Source organism: Magallana gigas, chromosome 8 (genome assembly GCF_963853765.1).
Source record: "Magallana gigas chromosome 8, xbMagGiga1.1, whole genome shotgun sequence".
Lineage (NCBI taxonomy): Eukaryota > Metazoa > Mollusca > Bivalvia > Ostreida > Ostreidae > Magallana > Magallana gigas.
This window is the reverse complement of record NC_088860.1, coordinates 7,345,699-7,371,806: the sequence shown is the minus strand read 5'-3', so window position 1 is coordinate 7,371,806 and position 26,108 is coordinate 7,345,699. Positions and strand designations below refer to the sequence as shown.

Here is a 26,108-nt window from a genome sequence, read left to right as displayed (position 1 = left end):
ACTTGTCGCTTGTTTCTTTGAGAGAGAGAGAGAGAGAGCTGCAAACATACAGTAATATTTTTCCTGCGCAGAGAGAGAGAGAGAGCTGCAAACATACAGTACTGTAATAGCTTTCCTGCATACAGCAACTTTTTTCAGACAATAATTAATCAAATATTTGCTTTTCTGTACAGTACATGTCAAACATCAATTAAAATTGCCGGCCCCACTGTGTTCTGTTGGGTAACACTTGGCTTTTCTCCTAACCTCGCTGTTAATGAACTTGTCGTCAATTGTACTGCTCTAACAATGGCTACACACCTTTGTATACAGGTAAGGAGTTTCAAAAGGAAAATGTTTGTCCACAGTGTAAACCCAGACACCATCATTAATGATTATTTAAAAAACTAAAAAAACCAGGCCTTGGGACCACTATCAAATGATCCTATATTTATACTCCCAGGCCAAAATACATACTGCATCAGACGGGCTTGAATCGGTGCAAATATTCAAAACTTGTTTTTTCATGACAAGATAAACCAATCTATTATATGATGGTTGTCATAGTCAACAAATACAGAAATAACAATATTTATTCTGCACTTGCAAAAATCGACCTAAAATTTAATAATTAATGGCAAAGCAATTAACATTCTGTATGTATGCAAATACATGTACATAATCAGTTTCAGATTTTTTTATGGGGAAAAAAATCAACAAGAAATGCACAGACATTACTTATGGTTTATTCAGGACGGAATATGCAAATATAATTTGGTTTTCAAATTGAAAAAATTGCTTTTTATATCTTAACAAACAAAGCAGAGGTCATGTATGTACCAGTACCATTTTACCTAAATACCAGTACCTAAGGCAGTCGTCACCACATAAATAGTCAGCTGCTAACATCTACACCCCATACAGACGAATAACATATACCACCCAAGTTGTACATGTGTATGGTTTACTGCTGGACAAACAATGTTAAAATAACAGTGAGAAATATTTATAATAGAACAAAGTCCATTTTGATTAGAGAACATATTTAAAATACAGTAATCAAATACTTTCTAAAATGTCAGTTCTTGGTATTTTCTTCATATCTAAAAAATGTGTACATGCATGAAGATAAAGCATTTCTCAATAACTAACAGGAAGACAAAATTATTTGTGAGCGTGCTCAGATCTATAAAATAACCCTTTTATTGTCACCTACTCATAATCCTAACTTAAGATAAATCAATGAACAACACTTCAAGTTCGCTCCCAATAGCAACTCAAAATGAGTGGGGTTGGTAAAGGTAGGTCAGATTGTGCATGTAACAATCCTCAATAACAGAGAATGAATCCATCCAACTACATGTCTGACAGTCTCTTTATGTCAATATATTTGTAATCCTGGGCAGTATTGAGTTATAATATCATTATATTAAATGTTATTATTATTATTTAATATTTACCGGTATCCCAATATAGAGATCAATAAAGTTCTATGATTATATATAATATGATAATTTTCTAAAGCATGAAACTTGTACAACATATTAATATTCACCTGGTATAATGTTTCAACACTGCCTTTTTGAAAATACATGTACAACAGGGTAATGAATACCCATTATTAGATCAGCACCCAAATCTTGTCCATTGTCTATATAGAGAACAAATAAAACAACCTGTTTTAAAACAGCTGCCAAAATAGCATTTACAACTATCAAAATACATGTGCAGAGTATGAAAACAGATGTCACACAATACATTACTCAGAAAATCCAGAAATACATGTAATCAGACCTTTCATCTCATACATACACAGTCATAATAATTTGGCACATTTTTAAAGCATAGAAGAATTTAATAGCAAATAAATAAAAAATATGAACTAAAATAAATTCAGATTCATTTAAGGTAAAAATAAATAAATAAAAAATGGATTTTTACAGAGTATGATGTTTATAAAATATACAATTACATACCTGTAAGAAAAAAGAAAATGGTTAAGTTTCGACATTTTTCATTCAGGTAAAATAAAGTTGACTTCATCTTGTTTTCAGAATTGATCTTCTAATAGAAACAAGTATCAACTTTAAGCTTGCATATCTATCTATTTTCACTTTTCCAAAGTCTGGTCTGTTATAAATCTTCATGTTTAACATACACGTAGGTACTTAAACCTTTTGACTCATTTCCTACATCATATCGTATCCCCCTTCTCTCAATATCTGACATACATGCAGCTACTTTCACTTTTGACCCATTTTTGCTCTCACTTCCAGGCAGACTTGGACTTGGCCCCTGGCCCTGGTTTTGGCCCCGCAGCAACCTTCCTCTCTGGTTTCTTCTGTTGCTGGTTCAGTGGGGGTTTCCCTCCTTGTTTGTCAGTCCTAACCTGGCCCTCCATTACCCCCTTTAAAACGAATCATGGGATATTCAGCAAAATTAAGTATTATAGAATATTATAGCTTCTTAATTTATACCATAATAAATGTAAATGAAACCAGGGACCTGAATTTAACATGGCAGGATAGTTTATATTTGATGGAATTTGCAAAACGTTTTATTAATTCAATGAATCCTTACTGCCATCTGGTCCTTAAGATTTCGTTTGACCTTGTCCTTGCCCTGTGACCTTGGTGAGGTCGGGGCACTAGGATTGTGACCAGCATCAGGTTTAGCCACTCCTCCACTGTCATGCCTGACATGACCTGTTCCCCTGAAAGTTTCACAGCTTACATTATAATATGGTTTTTTCCCTTTTCAATTATGTGAATCAGTATGCCAAGCTTTAAAATGTATATTCAGTAAGTTTATTAGATAATTTAGGGGCTTTTTTTGGCTTTCAAGATACTTATTTTAAAACTTGCTTTATCAAACATACTTGTGTTTAATGCATAGATATCTAGCCTTAACATATTTAAAAGACAGAGAGAAAAGCACATGCATATGGACACCAACCTTTGCATAAATTTCAGCAGATTAAATATTTGTAGCATTTGCTCCTCTTCACTGCTTGTTGTCGCTGTTTTTACTTGACCCCCAGACTGACCTTTGACCTGATTTAGCATCTTGGATATTTCTGCTAACTGTTCTGGGGGCATCACATTGTTCATTGCCTAAAGATATAACAAATAAAGTGAATCAAACTTATGAAAGATTTGTCAGTAATTTATTTACAAGATGCAAGATATCATATACTTAAGCAAATCATGATACATACGTTTACTGATGATTGAATAGTTACTTAGTTTACCTGTGACTTTTTCTTCTCCCTGAGCTGCTGAAGTCTTATCATGTCCTGCTGTATCTGAGCTGCTTGAGCTGTGTCATTCAAGTCTTCCTCTGTAAATTATCAACAGTCAAATCCAAATTAGATACAACAAACACCACTGTAAATCTACAGTCAATTTATCTTAAGCATCATAAATCATGTGAATTTCCAATGCTTGGTTACTGTGTCATGTTCTAAACTAGTAGCTAAATGATAAATACCAATTCACTCCAGTATGATGTGGGGTGAATGGAGTTATCTTCCTTACCACTATGGTCAAGGGAGTGAATGGAGTTATCTTCCTTACCTGTATGGTCGTGAGAGTGAATGGAGTTATCTTCCTTACCACTACGGCCGTGAGAGTGCATGGAGTTATCTTCCTTACCTGTATGGTCGAGGGAGTGCATGGAGTTATTCTCCTTACCTGTATGGCCGTGAGAGTGCATGGAGTTATCTTCCTTACCTGTATGGCCGTGAGAGTGCATGGAGTTATCTTCTTTACCTGTATGGTCGTGAGAGTGCATGGAGTTATCTTCCTTACCTGTATGGTCGTGAGAGTGCATGGAGTTATCTTCCTTACCTGTATGGTCGTGAGAGTGCATGGAGCTATCCTCCTCTCCTTCCCCAACCACTGGATCTCCGGGGGGCTTCTGAAGCAGCTAAAAGAGAAACCATCAGAAATATCAACAAGCAGTGAACATTTCTTTAATGGACTGAAGAATACGCCACAATTTTTTTGTATGACTGACTTGGACAAGAACTGTGCTTACCATTTGAATGTAGTGCTGGAGCTGGCTGTGCTTAGACTCGTGTTCATCTAATCGCTGAGACAAGTGATGGTAATCCACATCCAGCCTACAATGCCACAGTAACATCACTATACATTCTAGGATATTTACGCAATCTAAACATGAATTTATTGATGTGATATCCATCCCTGTTTTTCTTTAAGTTGTCAAATTCTGTGAATTTGCATGTGTACCTTATTTAAGATAAATTAGGAATTCTTAAAGTAAAACAAATATAATGCTGGGTGAGTGTTGTTGTTACCTGATACCCTCCTCGGACAGACTGTGGTCTTCTGTCACATGACCTCGACTTTGTTTTGTTGGTGGCGAGTGAATGACGTTTCTCTGTGGCCAAGACACAGGTTCCTCTGAAGAATAAAACAAATAACATGCAAAAGCAGACCCAGTCTATATAACTCATTCCTGTAAAGTTTCTCACACTTTTACATTAGTTTATGTTTATGGGAGAGCAGTTATTTTATACATTAACAATGTGGCTTCTAAATAAATAACTGTCAAATGACTTCGTTTTTTTATATTGCAAAATACATTTCATAAATATATTCAAAAGACTACTAAAACTTAGTTTGTTTCCTTCATATTCTGTATGGACAACCACAAAAAGCATTTCATCATTTATATATCAAAACTTATCTACAATACCAGTGTGTTAAACTTGTTTTCTAACCTTTACTTTGATGTGAGTGGGTGGGGGAAGCATTTCTTTCTTTAACTGGAAGACTCTGAGCAAATCTCTCAGGAAATGACTGTTCCTCTCTCTGATTGGCTGATCTAGCACTGTCAAAACTTCTATCATGAACACGATTGGAGGACACAACCCGAGGAGGGTTTTGATTGGATGCCTGGCTATTTCCATGCTGCGGTGGCCTGATGGCTACAGCAGCAGAGGGATATGCAGCAGGCACACTGTTTGAAACAGATACGTACTCCAAATGCTGGCCCTGAGGCAGAAAACCCTCTGAACCCTGAAGACCATTGGGGCCCTGAAACTTGTTTACCAGCTCAGACACAGACAAGTTGGAGCTCTTTATGTCCTCAGTGCCAATAAAGGAGGCCCCTGTCCTGAAGCTGTCCTGGGAGTTCCTCAGCCAGTTGTGGATCGTCTCTTGTTCTTCCTCCTCCACAGACGGCACTCTGTCTTCCTGTGCCCCGTTCCTCGCCCCCCTCCCCTCCTCCTCTCTCCGTTGATGTTCTTCTGAAGCTTTCCCTGGTTCGTGGATCTGTGTGCCTTGATGACTAGTATTGGTGATATTATGACTGGTGCTATGATGGTGGTTTGAACTGATGTTGGAATCAGTTTGAAAGGATGAATGTGGTGGGAAGACCACAGGTTGGGAAAGACTGAAATTTAAATAATTAAAGATCATGTATACTGCATGTATACTGCATGATCAGTACAAGACATAGATTTTCAAATAATTCAGTTTTTAAAATCCAATTTTGGCTATCAAATTGCTATCTTGAAAGTAGTGAAAAATTATGAAAAAGACAACCTAAAAATGATTTATTTTGTATACTTCATTATCTCTTTTTCATTGTATAAATTACTCCCCTTCCCTTTTAAATCTTATACATGTACATTAAAATGTATGATACATGGTGTTAACAAACCTTTGAAAGAATTGTTGGACATGGAGTGAGGTAGTGAGGTCACTGACATTGGGCTCCACCGGTGGGAGGATATGACTGTCCCTCCCTGGGCTGCTGGTGATGGGGAAGGCCCCCTGACCCCCAGGGAGACTGCTATTCAAGGTCGTGGCAGTTGAGGTTGCGTTGACCTGGCTACTGAACGATGTGTTAGCATATGTCTGGAATAGTCGCATCAAAACATCAGTTACAAAGAAACAAAGAGCTTCTACATGGAACATGTTTTCAGAATGCATGTATTTTTCTTCTGAATGTAACTCAAATAAGAAAAACAAAAAAAAATTCACATCATAATCTAAGCAAAATCACATCTCTGCTATTCATGGAATTGTCTATAATATTTCCTGCTGATACTGACCTTTCTCTGTGGAGTGGTGGCCAACATCTGCACCGCCTCGTTCCACTGGGACTGCATCATGTACTGCAGCTTCATCAGAATCTCCGACCTTCAACACACAAACAAATTTTATTCACAAAAGAAACATTTATCTACACATAAATCACTTTCGTTTTTTTGGTTTCAATGATTCAGATTGAAATTCAGATAAAATATGTGTAAGTTTTTACTGTTGTGCTGCATTGAAGCTCTGTATGAAACAAAAATATCCTACCTTTGTGACTCTAGTTTCTGTTTGATGCTGTGAAGTGACGTGATTTCACTTCTTTGCTCTTGCAACCTGTAAATAATTTTGAAATATCTGATCATAATTTTTCCTACTTTCTCTAAATGATGAGATTTTCATGTAACCACAAAATCTGGCTTCTGATGACTTCGTAAAATTAGTATTTCATATAACAAGACTTTTGTTTTGTACAAATATCATAAAAATCAATCAATATATTATATGAACCCCTTGCTTGGGTTCTAGCCCCTGATCTTACTTTTCCTCATACTCCAGGGTCAGCTTCCTGAACTCCTCCTCCCTGCTTTTCTGGTCGCTGTGGAACTTGGCCAGGTTTTTCTCCATGTCTTTGCTGTATCGCTGGTTGAGCTCTTTGATCTGCAGCCGATGACTTTGGCGAATTTCGTTCTCAGTTTCCTCTGTCCTTTTGTGGATCTCAGCCATCTGACTGGCAATCTGTTGTATAAAAGGTTTGAACAGATGAACATCCATTATTAGAACATTAGAGAATAATGATATTATTTTTCTCTGAAAATACATCAAATGACAGAAGAGGCAGTGTAATTTTCTAATTGTTATCTAATGTATATTAAAAATTTATATGTACATCTATTTAAAATTGCTTTAAAGATTTAAAAATGGAAATTCGTGGATTAAAAAATCAATATTAAATTATCAAAAGTTTTTAAAGGGGCTGTGCTTCTTTAAATTTTTTGCAATGCTTGCTTCTCCCCTGATTAATTTATAATTTATGTGACAATATCCAAAAAATCTGAATTTACAATCAAAATAAAGCAACCATATAATGCTTCTGACCTCTTTCTCCATCTTGGATTGTAGATCTGCCTCCAGGGAGCGCTGTGAACTCTCAAACTTGGCCTCCATAATGCCAATCTCAACCTTCATACTCTCCTACAAAAACATCATACATAAAGTACCTAAGCCTTCTATGGATCCTCCACCTGGTTATCTAGTTTAAAGATTTCCTTTACAAGATCTTATCTATAAAGTGCTATTGCCCATATCATTATCAACATTTTAACAATACTTTAATCAGAACTCCTTTTTTCCATGTTGTTAGATAATCAACCCTGCATAAACCATCTCTGAATATCAAATAAACAGCTCTAGATAACCTTCTCTATCAGTCACCTTTTCCCTGATGGCTGCATCCAGCTCCATTTCAAACTTCTTGCTCTCTGTCTGTAGGGAGTAGATCTTCTCCTCCATGTCTTTACACAGCTTCACTGCCTCCTCACACTTCTCCTGAAAGTCCACAAAAACATGAAACATTCACCAGCTCCCTTAAAGAATATTAACTACCAGTACATGTTATTTAATGAAATTAACATTTTTACTCAGGAAAAGAGAGCTTTTAGCAAGCAAGTACACATATACATATGCTTGTATACAAGTATACACTGTATACTGTATGTGTTATTATCAAACAGAAGCCAGTGCTCTTTTGCTTAATCTGACCTTCTCTTGTTTCAGGACTTTCTGGTTGTTCTCTGATACTTCATCAATCCTCTGCAACAGTTCCTGCTCTCTCTTGAACCAGTCATCCTGTTCCTATATTCAACCAGAAACATTCTCTACCACTTAAAAACAAATTATAAATTTGATTCCAAGAAAAACAGAGATAAACAGTTTCAAGCAATAAAGATGTTGAAAAATTGAAATAGAAGTATCAGTTTGGGTTTTATTGTACAAATATTTTAGATACTGTTCAATGGGTTGGTGTATTGAATCTATTTGGTTTCCTATATTAAATTTTTGTACATACAGAGCGGAGGCGGTCCTGAAGTTGCTGGAGTTTTTTCTCGGCAACTTCTCGCGTCTCCTTCAGGTTCTCCCACTCCTGGTTAATGAGCTGAGAACGCTCGCGCTCAGCATCCAACATTTCTTCTGCATGGTAACGGGCTCGCTCTCTCTCAGAGATCTGAATTACACAGTTCATTAAAATATGAATTATGACACAGAACTTACAATTATGGCATAAACTTAATAAGTTTAAGAAGCAGGGCTTAGATCTCCACTTAAATAGTTGGTGCCCTGTTTTTTGGAGTGATGCTTTATTATCTTGAAATAACATATTACAGAAGGCTGATAAAGAGATTAGTTATATTAAAACTCAGGTTTATGCTAATGTGAGAATAATTTCATGCATAAAGAAAAACTGACTTATTTCTAAGATAAGATAATGCCATCTTCCTAAAAACAAATTACCTGTGCCTTCAGAGTACTGATCTCAATACTTGCTCTCTCCTTCTCACTCCTCATCTGATCCAAAGCATCTGCCATGTCTTTTTCAAAGTTCTTAATCATCTAGAAATTAAAAATCAATGAAATTAAATAAACATTTCAAGACTATGCTATTTTTTATACCAATAAAATGGTACTGCAAAAGAAGAGTTTTTAGTAAATGCTCTACAAGAAATTTTCCGGCACCTCATCCTGTCTGGAGAGCTTCTCCTCTATTTTCACTTTCTCTGTCCGTAACTTGATCAACATGCCTTCCTTCTCTTCATCTCGAGTCTTCCAGCCTTCCACTACCTTTGCCAGTTGCTATAGAGAACAAGAAAATGACTAATGGAAATCCCAGAGGCCTACACATGAATGAAGTCTCAGATGGAATGTTTTATACCACTACATGAGTTACCTTATCTAGTTGTTCTATCATGAGGTCTTTTCTCTTTTCGGTGGATATGGCAACAGCTAACTGCTGCTGAGTTTCTAAAAGCTGAAAAATCATTGTAATGTAGCATAAGCTGATAACATATGTAATACACATTAAAATAAAATTCAATCTCAAAGCCTTACTTAATTCCAGCTATTGATTTATGAATTGTCAATGTCAATTACAATATGAATTGTGAGAGTAAAAAGGTAATTATTCTCATGGCACAATGTATTGTAAGTTACAATAATATTATTTCTAATAATTAAGATTTATTTAACGTTAATCATGTAAAGTTTTTTCACACGATGTACATGTATTACATAACAATATTACATTATTACAAGTAAGTTTTTAGATACATATTACTGTTCTTCTCCCAACACTAAAAAGTTCTATGAAATCGTGTCTTCAGTTGATTACATTACATTAGGAAAATTGTGTTTCTTTATTTCAAAAATTAATCATACTGTTCGTTCACCCCACTTACTTTCTTGACCTTTACAACTATATTGTATATATATATATGTTTGGTCTTCTTATGTGCCTCTTGTACCATTATATGGTGTTTAGTGAAAGATAAACTGAAAATGAACTGACATACCTTGCCATTCAATTTCTGGATGTATTGTTCACAGTGCTGTAAATAAAACAACAGAAAAATTTAGAAGTTAAAATCTATACAAATTTCAGACTTTGATATCACCCTCCACCTAATGTGAGGTCCCCTGCGTACCTTTCTCCTGTATCGTTCCTTCTCCATCACCTCCCGCAGTCTCTGGTTCTCTGCGTACAGAGATGACTCACTGCGGTTAAGGTTGGAGGAGTCTGACCACATTTTGGAGGTAAAGCTTGGGAAGTTTTCTAGAAGCTCAGAGACATCCTCACCACCACTATTGCTGGAAAATAACAGTTTTCTATGAAAATCAGGGAAGGGATCTATATGAGTCTCGCATATGTACATGCAGATTGGTAACTTTGCCTGTCTGAAACCATGTTCTGGTGAGCATAATGAGTGCTTATGGCATTCTGATGTCTAAAGTTTCAATATGTGAAAAATAAAATCATTGTGCGATCCTTATCATGCACATTGACTCAATTCAAGAAAAATCATTCCTTAAACACAATTTCATATACATCATGGCAATGCATCCATCTTAAATAGTTAATTAATGGATAATGAGCTGTATTTCTACCTGTTCATTGAGTACTCCCCAGGCCTATGCATCATCTCTTCAGCTGCCTGCATCTCCATCATGAACCCGTTGTCACTGTAATTCATCTGATTGTCATCTAGAACAAGAAGTCGTGGTTCACCTTTGTTATGAGGTAACTATTGTAGATCTTAAAAAATTCTATACTTATCTTTCTTTTCCAATATTAATATTTAGCAATATTTTAAAAAACATTACAGACTTTACATCTAATTCATTTAATTATGGCTGGTTTTATTTCATAGTTATCAAAAATGAAATTCCATTTTGACAACAGGTGATAAATGGTCAACAATCAAAATATCTGAATGATAAAAAAAAATTCCGATGGCATTTTAGCTGATTTCCTCCACATACCTAGTCCAGAAGCTGAGGAAAATTTGAGCATGTTCTTTAGTTGACTACGGACCTCATCCATCCCAAAAACATCTATGTTTTTCTGAATAAAAACAAAGCTTTTATCAAATTTTAGTGCACAAATATCATTTCTTATACTTAACTTGTCTGAGTATACACCCAGTAAAGTCAATAGAAGTCAAGTCATATTAGACCATTTAGCACAGATGAGAAACACTTACAGTTCAATAAAAAAAAATCAATCTTTTTTTCAACTATTCTTAAAAAGTTTTAAACTTTACGTTTTAACCAGTGAAACATGCCTTTAGGATACTAACCTTTGTTACATGCTTCTGAGCAACATCCTCTCCATCTGACTGGTAATGCTGTACTTGGGTCACCACATTGGCCCCGGGGTGGACCGGGGAGTGGTCATTGACCCTGGCTTCACCCCCACTGTGATAGGACCGGGGGCGCTTCTCCTCTGCAGTTTCTACTGTCCTTCTTGTTGTCTGATCTGTCCTGACCTGTCTCTCATTCTGACCAGCTCCCATGTTTCTTCTAGCCATTACTCTGTTTTCAGCATGTGTTGGATATGGACCTGCCATTTTCTTTTCACCAGCATTCTGTCTTGAACCATCTGGTCTCTGAATGGTGTTGACTTTAGAAGTATCTGCTGGCTTAACAGCATCGGAGCCTTTGGTTTTGGGTCTGGGTAAATGGGACTCCTTGCTCTGTAAATATGCATTGTACGATTCACTCCTCACTGATGATACAAATGGTCTCTTCTCATTAAGTGGTTTCTGCTGAGGTTTGGATGTCTTAACATGAGTCTGCTGTGAGCTCTCAGATACTGGAATATCCCAAGATGCATTGCCCTGTACATGAACGTGAGTTGTTCTAGGTTCCTGAGAATTCATATTGTCTTCATCATTGGTAAATGCTCTTTGAATTTTAGGTTGATTGTCTTTTTGAATACTTGGTGGGGTCCCATTCTTTTCCCTATGTTGATCAACAGCAGGAATAGACACAAAAACTTCCCTTCTATCTGGCCTATTCACAGGTGATGAGGGAGAGGTGATTTGTTGATTTTTACCAGGATTTACCTCCCCTGGGGACATAATGTATTTAACTTTTTGTGGTGCTTTAGGACTAGATTTTCCCCTGTCACTCAGAGGAGATTTTGCAAGATTTGGTTCATGAAATCGTTGGTCATCATTTTGAAATTTGTTTGGAACTGAGTGACGTTCAAATTCAAATCTATGAATATTTTCAGTGGAATCATTGTTTTCCATTCTACGTAGAGGAGAGAATATCACTCTGCTGTTGAGTTCCTCATCACTTTCACTACTCTGTCTAGGAGACTGATTCATTTCAAAGAACCCCGCTGCTGGTGAGTTGTTCCTAGAATCATTCTGGTCCATGTCTTGAGACCCATACACTTCTTCCCTCTCAGCTGCCATGTATGGTGCCTGGGGTCGATTTTTCTGGGGTGTGGAAACAGACCTGTCCCTGCTTATATCTTCATTCCTCTCTGTGTCATCCAAAGCTGAAAAATCTAGCTGACCAACAGGTCTGAAGATAACAGATTCCTCATCTGCTGTTTTCTGAGGCAGAAAGCCACTGCTGGTGTTAAATGCAGGACTTCCTTCTGGACCAGACCGACGATATCCCAAACTCGATCTGGCCTGGATTTCTCCAATGCCAATCTGTGTGAAGTCAAATTCTCCCCTGATATTCAGAGCTGCTTCATTTACCATAAATGGGCCAGTCTGCATCAAGCTCACAGGGTTTCCCGACTGCTCATTGCCACTGTTATAATCTTCCATCCCTGTTGTATTTCTGCTAATTACTGTGGGAATTCCCTCATTTACTTCATAATCTTCCAAGCTGTCATTTAGTTCATCCATTTGTCTTCTTACCTAAGAAAAAGAAAACATAATGTAGTCAATATAAAAATGCTTTGTCAAGTCAAAAGGTATGCATTGAGTATGGCATCTAATTTTCATCCAATAGCTTTTACAGAATAATACAACTGCTACTGTATTTAACAAATAAATGTAAAATCAAAAAGATTTTCTAAAAAAGTCTTTCATTTAATTTTTACTAATAATAGTTTTTAAGAGAGAAATGGAGAAAGGCAGACAAAAGATAACACAAAACCCAAGTTGTGGAAGAATTATCCTAAACTCCACATTTACATTATGTGAATCTCAGATTTTGTTAAATATAGAAACAAGAGGAAAACAAAAGAAACTAAGCACTATAGTCTGTCCAAAGTTATCGTTTCAATCATTTTAAAGTTAAACGTAAAAAGTGACTAAAACGAATATATTTCAATATCTAAATAAAATGTTGAGCTCAAACCAAAATAATTTACTAAAAAAAAAAAAAGAATTCCCAGTTAATATGCTTTGATATGCTCCTTCAGTTTTAATACGCGGCTAGAAATATTCGGGTATTCTGCATTGCAAATGAAGTACTTCTCATTAATATTTTTAGTTTTTGTTTCATTAAAAAATAAAGTTGCGTTTGTTTAACGTTCGAATTATAAATCTGGGGCTTACCTATAAACTCATGTTCCAGATACCTTTGAACTTAAAACAAGCGCGTCAAATATAACAACACTGTAGAGATAATTCGAACGAGATGCATAAACAACTTGAAGAATGATCACAACAATAAGTACTGCATCAACTTGAAACTAGCAGTGGTTTTTAAGTTGCCATACTCATTAAAGTGCGAAATTGCTTACTACTGCTTATCATATGCATCAAGTTATTAAAGCTTCATTTACCTGCATCCAAGTTATGCTAAAACATGTTTTGAAATTTTTTTTTTGAAAATTCCTACGCGTTTGTTTTAAACATTCTTACTTCCGTTTAAAAATTACTTTAATTTTCAGTTATTTTGTTTTAAGCTAGCAGCTTTATAAAAACTGTTATTTGAATAGACTTTAACATCTTATCCGACTAAACTGTCTTATCAAAAATTGTTATTTCTGATCCTATTTTATCTAGCGGAAATCAGAAGACCGCTGTTGTTAGGCACTTCCGGTTTAAAAATGACAGTGTACACTCTATACATTTTTGATAGAAATGGAACTTGCTTATATTATACGGAGTGGAATAGGAAGAAACAGCCAGGAATGAGCAAAGATGAGGTAGAATAGAAGATTTATATGCTCTCTGTATGTCAGTCTTGTTTGAATGATCAGACTCCGGCATCGTCATATCATATTGAAAAATATCATGGAGTCATCATTGATTTTATGACTATAGCCCATATCTATACCTGTCCATTTGTATACGTTCCTAACTATTAGTCTATATAGAAATGTGCACAGGCATAGCATTCATTTAATATACGTTACCGTAAAACTGTTTGCCTTTGGGCGAGCGCAGCAAAAGTCATTTTGATTGCATAGTTGATAGGAGAAATAATGATGGACCAGACTGCCTACTAAGCTAAATTGCGTTGGTTTCCAAGCCGATCTGACTGTCAGATGATTTAAAAATACCAAATATGGATTCATCAAAGTGTTAAAAAATTGAATAAGATCAAAAATTAAATAATTTTTTGTCAATGTTTTTTTTAAATACATAATTTTAATTTTTACGCTACAGTATACAGGTGCATTACCACAATATTTTGAATGATAAATGGTGAGAACTTGGTTAATCAATAGTTGCATCTTAGGAACGATTTAAATTTTGTTTATTTGAACATATGTTGAATGCAAAATAATATAATTTTTTCGGGCGCCTGTAAAGTGCGAAACGAAATCGAAACGAAACCAAACGAAACGAAACGAAACCAATCGAAACGAAACGAAATCAATCGAAACGAAACCAAAAATCGAAATGAAACGAAACGGAATTTAAACAAAACTAATATCAATTTTGACTACATAAAAGTGAAAATAAATTCATTGAAATAAATTTTTGAACCATAAAATATAACTACCTGTATGTTTCAGATTGGCGCTGTAAATTTTTAAGCCGATTATCCGAAATTTGCAAAAAATATATAATTATGTAAATAAGTGATGTACATTGCTATACCTTTTAATGTTTCTAATTTGTTTCATTAAATGATAAAAATGATATTCAGACGTTTTGAGAGAGAGAGAGAGAGAGGGAGAGAGAGAGTGAGAGAGAGATGCCTTGAAACTTATCAGCGACATCACATAGCAAAGTATATACGCAAGTTTGGGAGAGAGAGAGAGAGAGAAAGAAAGAAAGAAAGAGAGAGATAGAGATATGATGATGATACTGAAGGGGACATTCTAACATCAATTTTCTTTCTGTCGATTTGAAATATTGTAAAAACGAAACGATCGAATACAAAGTGATTTAGAGCATACTGGTTGGTTACCAGTTTCTAACATATAATAAGAATTGTTGTAATATGTATAGCATGAATTTGGACGTCGTAATTTGACAAAATTAACTTGCAATATAAAGATGATTATACTGTAAACGTATTATAAAACTGTCTTTACCCCTTTGGCTATGTATTCTATTTTGCGTTTTTTGCGGAAAACGGCGTCCGCAAAATCAAGTACATTGCCAAATGTAAAATATATAAGTAGATAAAAAGGTAAATTCAGAAATGCGGTAAATCAAACCCATGCTAACTTGTTGAAAAATTATATTCCGGCAAATATTGTACACCCTAAATATAATGCATTTACAGTATTAACGGAGACATTCCAACTACATGATTTTTTTTATATCGATATGAAATATTGTAAAATGATTCAAATACATTGTGCGTGCGTGTGAAAGGGAGAGAAAGAGGAGATCATGTTTGATTTAAGGTAAAAAAAAAAAAACCTCTTTATATTGCACTTTAATTTTGTCAAATTACGACGTCCAAATTCATGCTATACATATTACAACAATTCTTATTATATGTTAGAAACTGGTAACCAACCAGTATGCTATAAATTACATTGTATTCGATCGTTCTATTTTTACAATATTTCAAATCGATAGAAAGAAAATTGTTGTTAGAATGTCCCCTTCAGTGTCATCATCATATCTCTATCTCTCTCTTCCAAAACTTGCGTATATACTTTGCTATGTGATGTTGCTGATAAGTTTTGAGGCATCTCTCTCTCTCTCTCTCTCTCTCTCTCTCTCTCTCTCTCTCTCTCTCTAAACGTCTGAATATCATTAAATGAAACAAATTAGAAACATTAAAGGGTATAGGAATGTACATCGCTTATTTACATAATTATATAATTTTTGCAAATTTCATATAAACGGCTTAAAAATTTACAGCGGTAATCTGAAACATACAGGTAGTTATATTTTATGGTTCAAAAATTTATTTCAATGAATTTATTTTCACTTTTATGTAGTCAAAATTGATATTAGTTTTGTTTAATTTCTGTTTCGTTTCGATTTTTGGTTTGGTTTCGTTTGATTTCGTTTCGTTTCGATTGGTTTCGTTTCGTTTCGATTGGTTTCATTTCGTTTCGTTTGATTTCGTTTCGTTTCGTTTCGATTTCGTTTCGCACTTTACAGGCGCCCAATTTTTTCCCCTTTTTAGAAAGTGACTGTGAAGTCAGAGTCCACGTTTCATATTAGGTTAATTATCGTCTTCTTTTCTTATAAACTCTCCTGAGATTTAAATAATTAAGAAAATTTATTACGTCGAAGGGAGCAGTAGTTTAAGTTTTCTCTTGGCCCAGGTGTTGTTGTTAGTGCATGCAATGTTTGCCAGCACTCTGCGCCAGAGAGCTGTGCTTATGATTATTCTTGTTGATTTATTCTAAAGATACTATACATGGATGCAGACAAGTTCAAAGGACTGTACTCCTTAATTTGGTGTATCTTAATATTTTGACAGATTGTCTCATTTGTCTGATGCCTTAAACAAATCTTCAGAGAATCCTTAATAACAGATTATGTATGGAAGTTCTGCCACAACAGTTGGTGTATGTTGCAGTAAAAATGGTGTATATCCTGCCCACTTCTATTATTTTGCAGTTCAAACACTAGAATCATTTGCTAGAAAGCTTTAAGTCACTTTTGTGCATAAGTATCAAGCTACCAGAAGATGACAAGCAAAAATGGTAACAAAATCAAAATGAATACATAAGCTGTACAAATGCAGATTTGATTGAAATAAATATTGAGAGATATTTGAGATACAAACAATGATGTTGGGGAGACACTCAGATATCCTGATTTTAAGCTGTAAGAAGCCACCAAAGTTAGGGAGAATTTTAATGCATCATTCAATTATGAGTGCCTATCCAGAGTGAAGGTGAAGGTGTCTGTCCAATGATCAAACCAAGCCAAATCTCAGCTTATGTTAGACTCTTAAATCAAGTCTGTAATATGCAGGTATTGGTAGAAATAGACTCCCTCCAATTTTTGACTGAAAGTGATGTTATAAGTTACAGGTAGGCTATGCTACCCCAACCCTATATCAACATTTATTTTTACAAAAGCATGAACATATGTCTGAATACCTTTGTTACTTAAATGATCCATATTTTTAAAATTTTCTAGATTACCAGGATTTTATATGAAATATTAAAATTCTTCTAGATAATGTAATATTCTTAACATTTAAAATTCTTTCACATGTGTCAGTCCATTTACTATGCATACATTTATTTTTTATGCTTTTATAATCTTGCCCTGGTATTAGACAGTGACATTGCATTGCAACTACATTAAATTGGTACATATTTTTAAACCAAAATAGACTAACACAACTGCCCGCTTCTATTTAAGTGTTCTATTTTGAAGATGTTTAATTTCAAATTCAAACATATCTTTTTGTCTATCAGTCGTATGTTGATGCAATAACTGGTGTGCTGAATTGATAGGTTCGGCCAATCATGGCTGCCAGTGGCATTATCATATTGTAAGTGTATTCCTGAAATTTGTACATTGTATCTGTATGAGAATTTTTTTAAAAATGTTTATTGGAAAATGAATGGATCAAATCTTTGCTTATACAGATAATAACTCTTGCACACATTTCAATGGATTCTTAGTTTGGAAATCATCATGATTTTAATAGTTATATAGCCAAAAACTTGGCATATACTGATAGTACTTGCATATGTACATGTAACTCTTAAGTTAAAGACTAAAATAAGGTAATTTTTAAAAAATATCCAGGTTATAAAGATGTTTTACGCTTAATATTTTCATGCCACCATTTTCTCACTTATCATGCATGTAAACATAAAAACTTTCAGTCTGCAATTTTGAGATAATTTTGGCATATGCGATTTATCTTGAAGTACACATGAAACTTGATCTAGATGTTTCAGGTTCATGTTTTAAATTGATTCATTGGTGCAGTGCTATTTCATGATTTGGGCAAAACAGAAATCTGACTATTAAAATTCATTTTTCAAAGCTGGCATCACATCTTTTTTGAAATAACAGAAAACATTACGCTGTAATTTAATATGAATTTGAGAGATTTTTTTTTATTGTATTTTACATTCATATATTTATACTGTGATAAAAATTTTAAACCAAGATTTTAATTGCATGTACCATTACTTGATAAGATGGCTAGAGCTATTGGTATAGTATGAATAATAAATCCCATCAAATGATATGCCTACATATATTTTAATATAAGACTTGAAAATAGGCTATGAGAGTTTATTTTCACACCAAGAGTTTTGAATATTCTGAACAGTCTAATTGTGAAGGTCATAGCAGATGTCCATGAAAAATTCTTAGCAGGACCATATTTTCTCTCCCCTTGGCACTTTCTGATTCATATTTCTCATAAGGAGTGTTTATTGCTCTTATTATTATTTATTTCAACTTTGAGCAATAAGCTCATCAGCATTAAACATAATAACAGTTAAAAACATATGTGAGGCACGCAAAATGCGAAGCCAGTAGGCTTCAGAGTCTCTGCAGAGCGTGCAGTCTCGCTATGGAGAACAACATACAGCTTTCATATATGTTTACATCATATAAGATATTGTGAGATACAATAGATATATATATAATGCTGAAATTATGATTTACCAATTGTAATAGAAAAAAAAATCTATAATTTTAACTAGAGCAATGAATTTCTGAACATAGTTGCATAGATATTTACCAAGGTTACATAACTCTTTGGTATTGTTCGAACTTAATAACTGAACAAGTTTGAACACAGATGGTTTTTTAACATAATAATTCTTAATGTATCTTGATCTTAGTGAATTGTAAAGCGGGCATTTTAACACAAAGTGAAAAACATCTTCAATGTCGTTGTGATTACAAAAAATACATTTTCTTTCATTTCTGGCAATGTTTTTATACCTTCCAGACTCAACTGCTAATGAGTGAGATTCTAATCTATACTTTGTAATACATCTCTTTAATCATAACTCTTTTTATTTTTGACCTACTGACCCAATTTTTTTTTTTAAAAAGTCTTGAAAAATAACTACAGTAGTAAAAAACAACACTGTTAAATATTGTATGAAACAGTTCTCCATGTGAGGAGAAAATTGTGTTTGATCCATGAGCAATACCAGATTAAATTAAAGAACAGTGACTGTGTTTTATGTGACTAGATTATTTTTAGTCAGAAACTCAGACATTTTATAGGTATACTTGTACAGTTTACTCTTGTATATGCATTGATTTTCTTCTCCCATGTTGCATTTGATTTAGTCAGCTGAATATGTGTGATAAGATCCTTCTCAGCTTTGAGGGGTTTACATAATATTGAATTTTTTTATCAAGTTTATTGCAACTTCATGTATATCATAACATCTGCGCTGTGTGTTAAAAAGGAGAATGTTTGATTTTATCCCGATTGTCATTTATTTTTCAGGAGTTCAAATTGATGTATGGTATGATTCATTCGATCAAGTCATTTGTGCACAGGATCGCACCAACAGATTTGTATCCTTTATTCCTAGCAAAATCTTTATCTAACTAAAAACAGCCCATATGTCCCCTTCTTCAAGTTCAAAGTTCAGATCTGACCAAACAAATTGGTACATGAGGAACATTTAGCAAGTGAACATAGCAACAAATCCACATGGTACATAAACAAGTGTATAAACATGTGTAACATCTCTGGAAATTGAGATAGGTACCAGTAAGTAAAACAGCTAGATTTCAATACAGAAGAGTGGATCTGACCAAAGTTAGTGGTAAATGAGGAACAAATAGCAAATACATAGAGAAACAAATCAGTTACCGGTACATGTATAACATCTCTGGAAATGGTGATAGGTATGTAAAACACAAGGGCTGATCTTCTTAAAGTGCATGGGGGGGGGGGGGGAGTGGGGGTGGGGTAAGGGTATAAATGTATTCTGATCAATGGAAATCATCTTTATCACGATTGCTTGGTCAGTATACATGTTGACTGTAAATTTATGCATTGATTTTTTTATGGAAAAATTTTCATGGCATGATTTTCTTGAAATGTTTTCCTTCATTTGGTATTAGAAGGGATGGTTTCTCAAATTTTCGCACTAGTAGATACAAGCTGAATTTTTATGAGACTCCAAGTGGTATGAAGTTTATAATGACAACAGATTTAACAGTGGGTAACATCAGAGATATTCTACATCAGATCTACAGTAATGTAAGTACTGCTATCATACATGCAGTTTCATTCTGAAATCTTGCATGTTTTGCATAGAATTGAATACAGTTTAATAGCCCAATAAATGAGTTAAAAAGAGTATATTCAGATGGAGTTAAGGTAGAGATGGGATTTATTTTCATGCACTGAAAATGCAAACTAACCCATCATAAAATCTCCCAAATCAAAACAATATAAGAACCATATTTCAAGTACCAATACTTAATTGGAAAGAAACATTAGCACAGGAGTATCCCATAATACTTTTGTGAACCATAGATATTGATTACAAAAAAACTAAAAGCATTGTTTTTGCCGCAAAAATAATCTAAAATCCATATGTTAATTTCTTATGATCGTAAAATTCATCAGAGAAAAGAAGATTGATGTAGAAGTATACATTGCTCATGTATTGTTTCCAAGATCTCTTAGTCATTTATATATGGATGCTATCTTCCATGGCAAAATTGAAACTGTCTGGTTCTTCGATTAAATATGATATTTCGCTTTTTCAATTCAGATTTTTGTTGAGTATGTCGTACGGAATCCACAGTGTGAATTAGGACAACCAATCACAAGTGAGCTGTTTCAGACCAAACTAGACGAGTTCATCAGAGGACTTTCTATATTCCCAACAAGGATATCCTAGCAACTCCATTGAAATATTTAGTGATTGTGTGTAATTTTTAAATCGACTTAAATGTGTACATTTACTTGTGTAGTTGCTGAAATATTACATGACACTTTGAAAATTGATAAAAATCTGCAGACTTCAATGCTCTATAAATGACACAAGCAAAAGTTGATATGTAGCATTTTAAAAATGATTGCCTGCTCTTAGTAAAGAAAGATTTTGTTTTTATTTTGGGTTGGCCCGTCCTGGGATCTACTAGTAGATCTTGTAAAGTAATCAACAAGTTGCTGTACATCAGTAGAATGGGTGATGCATGTCTTAACACAAGTTGTTTGTACTGTAAGGTATTTGTGAAGAAAGGTTCTGCATATACGTAATTGATGAGTATTGTATTTGCAATTTGAACTGTACTCTAAAAAGTAAAATAAATCAGTCTTTCAAACCATTTGGTCTCTGTTGTGTTTTTAATACTGTACTCCTAGTTTCCAATCATAATTGAGAAAGTGTTCACTATGTCTTAAATTTGCTCTTTCAAAGCTCAAAGTTATCCAACCTCCATAAGTTATACTCACTGTATACAGGTTTATTTTCACCCCATGTTATTTTTGCCTTTCTTCACATGAATACGAGTTTGCTCTGTTTTGAATTTGCCCAGACATAGTTGCGTTTAAGGAAAAATGATATGAAACATTGGAATTCGCCCAGTCTTAAATTCGCCTGCTGACAACGAGAAGGGGCGAAAAAAAAACCGGGAGAATATTTCCCTGTATACAGCATATAATAATATTTAATTTTAAGGGGGATAAGTGGTATACAATTCATTCAAACTGACTAAGTAACAAGTCTATCAATCGCAATTTATTTGACACTTCGGCACAGAGATAAACTCTGTTGCATTATGTTGATTTATTGATTACATTCAACATATGTGCATATGTGTTGGTAATCATATATATGACAAATTCCTGAATAAGATATTGAAAAGCATGCAGAAGAAAAAAATCTTGCATGCAAATAATGGCAGTTTAGACTTTTATTCTAATGTATCACACAGGTGACTGTTAGGGTCCACAACCATTTAACGTTTGTGTAAACTTGGTGGCATTTTAAAGGTCTATAACAAGAACGTTCTACCAGTTTGGCATTTCATGCATCAAATGATCATAAAATTTACAATTACTATAAAATTCATTAACATGCCAATTTTAATAAAAAAAAAAATCAATAATCAGTATTAAGTTACAAAATATTCGTCAAATTTGCATTAATGGAAATAAAAAGTGCCGTTCCGTGTTGTTAAATTATTTGTATTCATACTGAAACATGTAAATACCATAACACTATGCATGCAAGTATTCTGGTTTTGAAAAAAAAATCAATAAACAATGATTTTTTATTTACAAACAAGTGAATAATTAAAGCACAAATCTATATTTTGTCTATCATTGGGAGGGGGGGTTGCTTAAAGGTTTTAAGGCATATTTTATGTAAGTATTTCAAATACTTTATCAAGTTTGAATTTTCCACCGCGGGGGGGGGGGGGGGGGGGTGGGGGTACATAATCTTGATCCGAATATGCATAGCTTATATATCTGTAAAACATTTTCCTGCGGCTTAAAGAATTAGAAAGGAGTGTAAATTTAAGTACTTCTCCTCCATAATTAACCGAGCATGTCATCTCTATCTATTCTTATATGTGTCTCGCCTGCTCTGGACATCCTATTATTAAGATTCATAGCAATTTCAAAAATTCCGTCATAAATGGCGTGAAAACGTTCCCTTATCCAAGCATAAAGTATATAGATATGACAATGATTAAAATTCAAACGCCGTAATATGTGGACAATGAGATTAATACAACAGTAATTGTGGTAGTTATTTTCATACCAAAGCCGACCATTAAACTTTTCACTAAACACACCCTCGTAAACAAGAAAGAGGAAAGCAATTCTTCTTGCTATATCGCTAGACAACCAGAAGCCTAGCATGCACAGTGCATGGGCGTTAAAAATCTGTTTCATTTCCCATACCATTCATTTCATTTGGTCGCGCGAATTATTTGATAAATGTGGATTCAATAAGGGATCAATATATGAATTGTACAATGCACATGATTTTAGCGAAATCTATTCGATTCATTTTTTTATCGTCCAGAAATATGATTGATGTTTGTTTTCGTCGTAAAACAAATCAATTTATGAAATAGTTATTAATTATGAGTCGCTATTCAAAACATGACTGTATGTTTAAGAAAGACATGTACTGTGCGCTGCAACGCATTGAATGAAACCCACAAAGTAATCTTCTTCAAGCCCAAAGAAATGAGTATTTCTTCTTATTCATTTCATAAACACAGTCGTTGTATGATTTCACCAAATTGGCAATTTATCCAAAAAATGAATGCAGTCAGATATTTTGGTGACATCTGACGAGCAAATTTCGCTGACGTAGGAAACTTCAGAGAGAGAGAGAGAGAGAGAGAGAGAGAGAGAGAGAGAGAGAGAGAGAGAGAGAGAGAGAGAGAGCGATTTGTAAAATAATACATTTCTTGAAAGTTTATGTATTTCTGCGTTAAAAATGGAAATATAATTTAAACAGCAAAATTCGTTTATAACGAATTCAACCCCCCTCCCCCCCCTCCAAAAAAAAAAGATTTTAAAAATATAAAAAAAGAATAAGGACCACCGTATCACAATTACGATCATAGTGAATTAACGCCATTTTGATTTTCAAATAATGCCAATATAACCTTTTCCTTCATGATTTAATAAAATTTCCGTACAATATTTTTACATTCTAATTTGAGTATTAGATAATTTATATGTACATATGCATCTTAAAATTTCGTATATCTTCAATAAAATTTGTCAAAAAGAACATTCGTTATAGAAATAAAATACTTTCAAATATTGCCAGCGGCTAAAACATAGCTGTGTTCGTTATATTCGATAATGTTCTATTGGTTATATAATAAAAGAAGTTTGCCGGAGCATAAATAATAAATCGTTATAGCAGTAAATTCGCTATATCCGTGTTCTTTATATATTCGAGTTTTGCTAGAAGTGCTTTTCAAGATATCCTTACAACATCAGGTCAATACTGTTTTAAAGACAGTGGCGTAAGAAGCAAGTTAAAAGTTGGGGGGGGGGGGGGGGGGGGGGCTAGACTTATCAACAGAAATCTTGACAAGCAAAAAAAATCCTTATGGTTATGTCTAACTTTGCCCCCCTCCTCCTCCTCCCCCAGTTCCGACGCCTATAAAAAAAAATGGTACATCTCTACGATTATTGAACGCAAAATCAACTTTTGCTTATGTGCTGAAAAAAAATATCTAATTTTGATTTTCAATCATTGTCTTCTGTATTCTCTTTTGAGAAGTGGACAGGCATAGCCGTGGATGTAGGCTATGCCTGTCCACTTCTCAAAAGAGAATATGTCTTCCGCAGTACCTGACGGATGTGAAATGGACAGAAGACTCATGACTATGTGAGAAGCGGAGTGGATCGGAAACCCTTGACTTGTGAAGATGTGTCTAGCAGGAGTTATCTCTCTTTCAAACGGGCTTTGTACCTTAAATTGACACACTAGTAAACCAGCGCTGCGTTTATTTTTCAGTCAGTTGAAACAAGGTGACGAAACTCGAGTTTCGCACGAGACAAACCTATATGACTCTCTGACATACTGTTGGTTCAAGACTTTTATCTAATTAAGTTTCTACTAATTATGCGCACCCATTGATGGTTACATAATTTGATTTTGGATGAAGAAGATGGGCAAATAAGGCGTGTAAAATGCCCATATGAGGAATGATTAGTTACTGCAAAATTAAAATATTATTTAATCTGATACTTTTTGTTTAAATAATTAAAAACAATGCATATTTAACGTAACATCGGTTTGTAACCCTTAAATGCTTGAAATAGGTTGATTTAAACAGGCGTATGTGTGTCAAAACCTCCAAATGTGGTGTTTTTATAACTTCAATGTCTTTTCATTTATAGAGTGGGTCTGAGCTTCATATTTTTGTCATAGTCTAAATGCGGTTTAATGGAACTTAAACCGGTTTTAATCAACAAAAACGTGGAGAGGTGACCCACAATACTTTAAAAATGTCATTTTGTCGAACAACAATTGAACGTTTTAGAAAAATAATACAAGTCCGTAAATTCGTGGCCATATTGTATTTAAACAACGCACTTTATTGTGTACAAAACGACTCAGTGGTTAGAGCACCAGACATTAGTTAATTTTATAAAACTTGGTTTTTAGGTTGTGGGTTCGACACCACCAAAACTTAAGGATTAATTATTTTAGTCCTTATCGTTTTTTGAAATTTTTCAAACTGAATATAGTTTAGAAATTATTCTTTTGAAAATGGTATTATGTTGTTGGTAAATCGATTGTGCATAAAAATAATCTAACTTTAAAACTGATTTGATAACAAGTCATAAAAAAACCCATGTAAAATAAGGATAACCCTGACAGATACACGTGTTTCTTGTATTGGTATGTTCCTGTTACGAAATACATCTGTGTTTGAACATATTAATGTTTTTAATTATTGGTGTATTTCTTTTTTAATGTAACTAAACACCAGCAAGTCACAGTATACGTAGATTGAATGCATATTAAAATCGTCTGATTCTATTTTGAATAATCGATGGCTACACTGATTAAAATCTTACAAATATAAATAATTTTCACCATATGGTCGATTCAGAAATCTTCGCCCTTCGTGCATTTTGATCTACATGTGCGAACCTGTCCGAGTTCTGTTACTATACAGTTTTCTTCTGCTTATGTCCAGATCGTTGGCCCCATCATAATGTACATTCTTCTGATGCATAGTGGTTTTTCATAGCTAAAACAAAGTAAAATGTAAATATGTCTTCCTACATGCATGCAGGAAAGAGGGTGGGTGCTAAAGAAGCATTACTAATTAAAACCCCCATTTATACATTTGAAAAAAAAAATGTAATTAAAATTGTATTTTTATTGCAGGCAAATGTTAATATGCGCTGTAAACCAATTCAGTAAGGCTTTAAAAAATATTAAAACTTTGCTTTCCATATTCTTATGATTTATGTGTCAATATAATAGTTCATGTTTGATGGTCCAAGCATATTTATTTTTCAATATATTTTAAAAAGATTTCTCTTACTTTATCCAGAGACATAAATACTGATATGTTATTTATGCCTCTGCAATATCACATGTAATTAAATTTGGCTATTATATCTCTCAGTTTCAATATAGAATATACTCTACATATATCTATATATATATCTACATGTATATATAATATAGAATATTTCAATTAAATTGAA

General features: G+C 34.1%; 2 protein-coding genes across 3 annotated transcripts; one reads left to right on the top strand and one right to left on the bottom strand.

Annotated features, from left to right (window-relative positions):
• Positions 1-709: 709 nt before the first annotated feature.
• LOC105332785 (uncharacterized) lies at positions 710-13,484 on the bottom strand. 2 transcript variants are annotated; one of them, XM_066068652.1, is made up of 25 exons: positions 13,354-13,484; positions 10,895-12,478; positions 10,578-10,659; positions 10,203-10,299; positions 9,743-9,905; positions 9,611-9,646; positions 8,989-9,069; positions 8,778-8,894; positions 8,556-8,654; positions 8,113-8,268; positions 7,806-7,898; positions 7,479-7,592; positions 7,143-7,238; positions 6,586-6,782; positions 6,315-6,380; positions 6,062-6,149; positions 5,668-5,864; positions 4,724-5,397; positions 4,298-4,403; positions 4,018-4,102; positions 3,828-3,906; positions 3,230-3,318; positions 2,935-3,092; positions 2,560-2,692; positions 710-2,386 (listed from the first exon to the last, which is right to left on the bottom strand). In XM_066068652.1, exons 1-25 carry the CDS (start codon positions 13,357-13,359, stop codon positions 2,246-2,248), a joined length of 4,737 nt encoding a protein of 1,578 aa, XP_065924724.1. In that variant the 5' UTR covers positions 13,360-13,484; the 3' UTR covers positions 710-2,245. The 2 variants fall into 2 exon arrangements, with proteins under 2 accessions (XP_065924724.1, XP_065924725.1); XM_066068653.1 differs by lacking the exon at positions 13,354-13,484 and adding an exon at positions 13,124-13,275.
• An 82-nt stretch (positions 13,485-13,566) lies between these two features.
• Positions 13,567-21,226, top strand: LOC105332784 (trafficking protein particle complex subunit 1). The gene is made up of 4 exons (XM_011435495.4): positions 13,567-13,719; positions 19,383-19,453; positions 20,009-20,147; positions 20,668-21,226. Exons 1-4 carry the CDS (start codon positions 13,621-13,623, stop codon positions 20,794-20,796), a joined length of 438 nt encoding a protein of 145 aa, XP_011433797.1. The 5' UTR covers positions 13,567-13,620; the 3' UTR covers positions 20,797-21,226.
• The last annotated feature ends 4,882 nt before the right edge of the window (positions 21,227-26,108 follow it).